The sequence below is a fragment of the Atta cephalotes genome (assembly GCF_000143395.1).
Source record: "Atta cephalotes unplaced genomic scaffold scaffold00013, whole genome shotgun sequence".
NCBI lineage: Eukaryota > Metazoa > Arthropoda > Insecta > Hymenoptera > Formicidae > Atta > Atta cephalotes.
In genome coordinates, this window is record NW_012130077.1 from 4,503,657 (window position 1) to 4,507,586 (window position 3,930).

General features: G+C 30.6%; 1 protein-coding gene across 1 annotated transcript; it reads right to left on the minus strand.

Annotated features, from left to right (window-relative positions):
- Positions 1 to 2,344: 2,344 nt before the first annotated feature.
- On the minus strand, positions 2,345 to 3,327 carry LOC105617540 (hemolymph lipopolysaccharide-binding protein-like). Its single transcript, XM_012199096.1, has 2 exons — positions 2,848 to 3,327; positions 2,345 to 2,641 (listed from the first exon to the last, which is right to left on the minus strand). Exons 1-2 carry the CDS (start codon positions 3,325 to 3,327, stop codon positions 2,345 to 2,347), a joined length of 777 nt encoding a protein of 258 aa, XP_012054486.1.
- Between the last annotated feature and the right edge of the window lie 603 nt (positions 3,328 to 3,930).

The window sequence follows — 3,930 nt, forward strand, 5'->3', positions numbered from 1 at the left end:
AAATTTCTTCCTTCTTAGACAGATAAAGGAAAAGTTTTTGTAACTTGTAAAGAATAGTTTTTGTAAGTTTATGGAAGTTTACTCTATCAAAAGATTTCATATTCTATGTTACTTGCTTTTTAGTAGTTAGCAACGTTCTATACTCGATATTATATAAAAATGTCTCTCATATCATTTTATATATTTTACAAGAATGTTATTTTAAAATATTTCACATTTTATGTACAAGTATAGAAAACGCTCATAAAAAACGCTCCATTAATTATATCCAAACTTTCTTTTCTCTTGATAAAAAAAGTTATTAGTAGTAATTTTAATAATTTTCAAAACATTAATTTAGAATAATCACGTTCTTCTTTCAAGAGAGATAATATAGTAGACTGTATTAAAGAAAATTTTTTGTTTCAACTGCATTCTTTAGATTATAAAAAAGTAAGTACATAGCATCGACATTTGTAGAAAACAGAAAGAAGAAAATGAAAATGAATAAAAAAAGTAACAAAGTTTAGCTATTGACTTAATTAAGTCCTTACTTAATGAAAGAAATGTTTTATCAAATGAATTGGTTTTATAAACAGATAATAAAATAACTATAATTACATAATTTTTAAAAGCTATTTTTTAGAAATTTATGAAAATTAATTACAAATATGAAATATTATTTTTTAAATTCTAAAATTCTATTTTAAATTTTAAAAATTACGAGATAATGTCTAAAAAAAAGTTAAAGGCTATTAAATGCATACAATTTATTTTTGTATCTATACATAAAATATTATTTAAAATGTATCTAAATATATAAGATTAGAGAATAAAGAACGTCAACTAACTACGTTTCTAACTACATAGGTCAAGATATGTCATATGCGATAGACAATAACATTCATACACATATCTATATCAGTAATAATTTTATCATAGCGTAATATATAATTACTCAGCATAATTAATCATGTTTCATGTTTTCATATTAATTGTACGTAATAGAAAGATATTAATTATCATCTGTTATTTGGTCTGGTTTCTCTGGACATCTGATTTCTCTAGAATTATAATTTTCAGCACAAGTATAATATTGCAATTTGAAATTAGCTCCGTCTTCATTTTCCGTATACCTCTTAATTTCAAACATAATTTTGCGAGGATTCAACAAAATCAAACATCACGAGTTACATCTCTGCGCCGTAAATAGTGACTTACGCCATAACATCGGTTTCTATTGCTCTACTCTATCGATGTCTCTATAAATTCTTTATTTTTCAAAACTTTACGTGAGCGCTATATTTCCTGTAAACATAAATCGCGAAAGGTTTGGAAGTTATACTTTGACTATGATATGTGAGGTTAAAACTCTCGTAAAATAAGAAGATTCGGATAAAAACATCAATTCCATTTAACACAAAAATATAAAATGGTATAACAGACTATAAATATTATATATAGTTGATTGTTAAATATTATTTACGAATTGTTGCACTCTTACGGTAGTATTAGTACTATAAAGCAAAATTTTCACCCTACTGTAAATTCATACAACATAATTTAACACGTAATAGTACTGTTGTATTACACAACGGAAACTTGCAATGTCCAAACTTCAGAAATACAACTGTACTATACAGAAACAAGCAACTAATTAGAATCGCTAATTTCAACATTAATAATGATAAGACCAAGTAATCAAAAAGTTCGTTTGTTATTTTAAATACTTATCAATGTAAATACATATAGGAAGAAAAAAGAATAAATTTTTGATAAATCTAAAAAATCCAGAAAGACATATTTATATAAGACTACGTAAGCTAGACATTTCTTGGTGAATAACCTATTGTATGTAAAATAATAGGGAGAAACTCGAAAGATGTTACATGTTAAAAAAAGAAGATATATATATATATATATATATCTATATATTTTAGATATATATATAGAAAATATACAAGGTGTCTTAAAACCATCGGATTTCTTTTCATCGGAATTCTTTGAAATATTATAAAACAAAAATCTTATTGTTATTTATGAAAATATAAAGGTTACAATAGTTTTTAAATTAATAGAGATTAAAGTCGTATTGAATCATAAAGACATTTCACGCGCTTAGGCATGACAAGTGGTAAAAGTGACTAGAATCCGCTCTTAAAAGGAAATCCGATGATTTTGAAACACACCCAGTGTATATGTGTATATGTGTATGAGTATATTTGTGTGTATATTATAAAAAAAGACGTGGATGTTCATAGTATGCCATCATGAAAACGCCAAGATACACAAGGAGGGTATAAACCTTATGCAGAGCTTAATCTTTAAAGGTGTACTAAGCCGATATTTTTTTTCCTATTTTTTCTTATTGTAAAACTCGCATCAGCGGAAGTTCACAGAAGAATGAAAATGGGACATCGCACGCGACGTCATCCATGCCACCCTCTTTCATTAGGGCACCACAGTGCTGTTTGCCGCCTCCATTGTCGGGTTGTCCGTCCCACTTATCACTCCACCTGGTATAACCGGTTTTTGCCAACGAATCACCCAACACCGTAACCCATTCTCCTTCTGCATAAAGATCGTGTATACCTAAAAAAGCCTCGTCGGGATAAGCTGCGCCCTTGATTGGTCCAGAGCGATTAAATATGTCCAGTAGTATCTGAAAAAAGATCAACAGATTGCATAGCATGTAACATTAATTTTCGATGATATGTTTACGTGTCCTTATAATCGGACATTATTCATATTTTTCGATTATCTCACAAATATATTTGATTAAAGAAAATCAAAATCATACGAATCATTTATTGTATATTACATAATCAATGTTAAATACTTAAGTATATAATTGGATTAGCAACTCACATGCTCCTCAGCAATAGAATTGATGATGGCGAGGTGACCACCCTCCTCATTACAGAACTTCCTCGCATCGTTCCACGTGGCGGCTCTTGTGTGCAACTTATGTGCGCCGATACCTACTGCGTAATGATAATCATCTCTCATTGGAGCACCGTGCATGGCCACGTTGCACGAACACATCATGCCATGCAACATCACATTTTGAGTGTAGAATTGCTCGAGACGTTGCCGGCTCTGTTGCGTCATCCAGTCCGATTGTCCGGGGATCGTCGAGCTATTGACCGATGTCAAGCACGGGCAGGCGGATTCCGGATTATTGATGCTCGCGGCCGCGTCCTGTGCGCCCCCGTTCAGATTCGTGGCGACGGTGGAGGTTGTCTGTGGGAAGTCGTATCCTCTCGTTGTTGCAGCCGAGACAAACGGCTCCTCGAGAACACCAAGCAGCAACATAATGCAACCGACGAATAAGAAGTACACCATCATTCTTCCCGTGAATTCGTTGCTCTTCGAAGATTAGCTTTGCAAAGTACTCCGCTGAGATCTGCGACCGAACAATCGTCAAGTTTGCAGACAAAATAGAGATTCTCTTTTAAAAAGATGAGAAGATTGGAAACTATTTGTAATTAATAATGATAGGGATTTATAATTAATGAGAAATATACTATGTATGTACGAATTACTTCGAACTTCGAAGGAAAGTATATAGTTCCAAATCACAGTTTCAAAATTAATTCATATATCTATATTATAAATATTTCTTCAAGCAATCTATTGAAAAAAATAGAGATTTGTTCTTGATATAACAAAGGAAAAATGTCATAAATTGTTTGGTAATAATAAAAATACGATACGAAAGAAATTAAATACCTCGATAATATGAATCTTATGACATATGATAAATAAATTTAATTGCAGGATAAATTAATTTTAATTGCAGGATAAATTGTATGATAAATTTTGAAGAATTATTATATAAAAAATTATATATATGTACATGAATGTTAATATCTTGTAATAAAAAAATTATATATACACACACACACACACACACACACACACACACACACACACACACACACACACACA

Coding starts and splice junctions, on each gene's coding strand:
- LOC105617540 (XM_012199096.1), bottom strand. CDS start 3,327: ATGATGGTGTACTTCTTATTCGTCGGTTGCATTATGTTGCTGCTTGGT. Junction 2,642..2,847: donor ATTCTATTGCTGAGGAGCAT/GTGAGTTGCTAA, acceptor ATCTTTTTTCAG/ATACTACTGGACATATTTAA.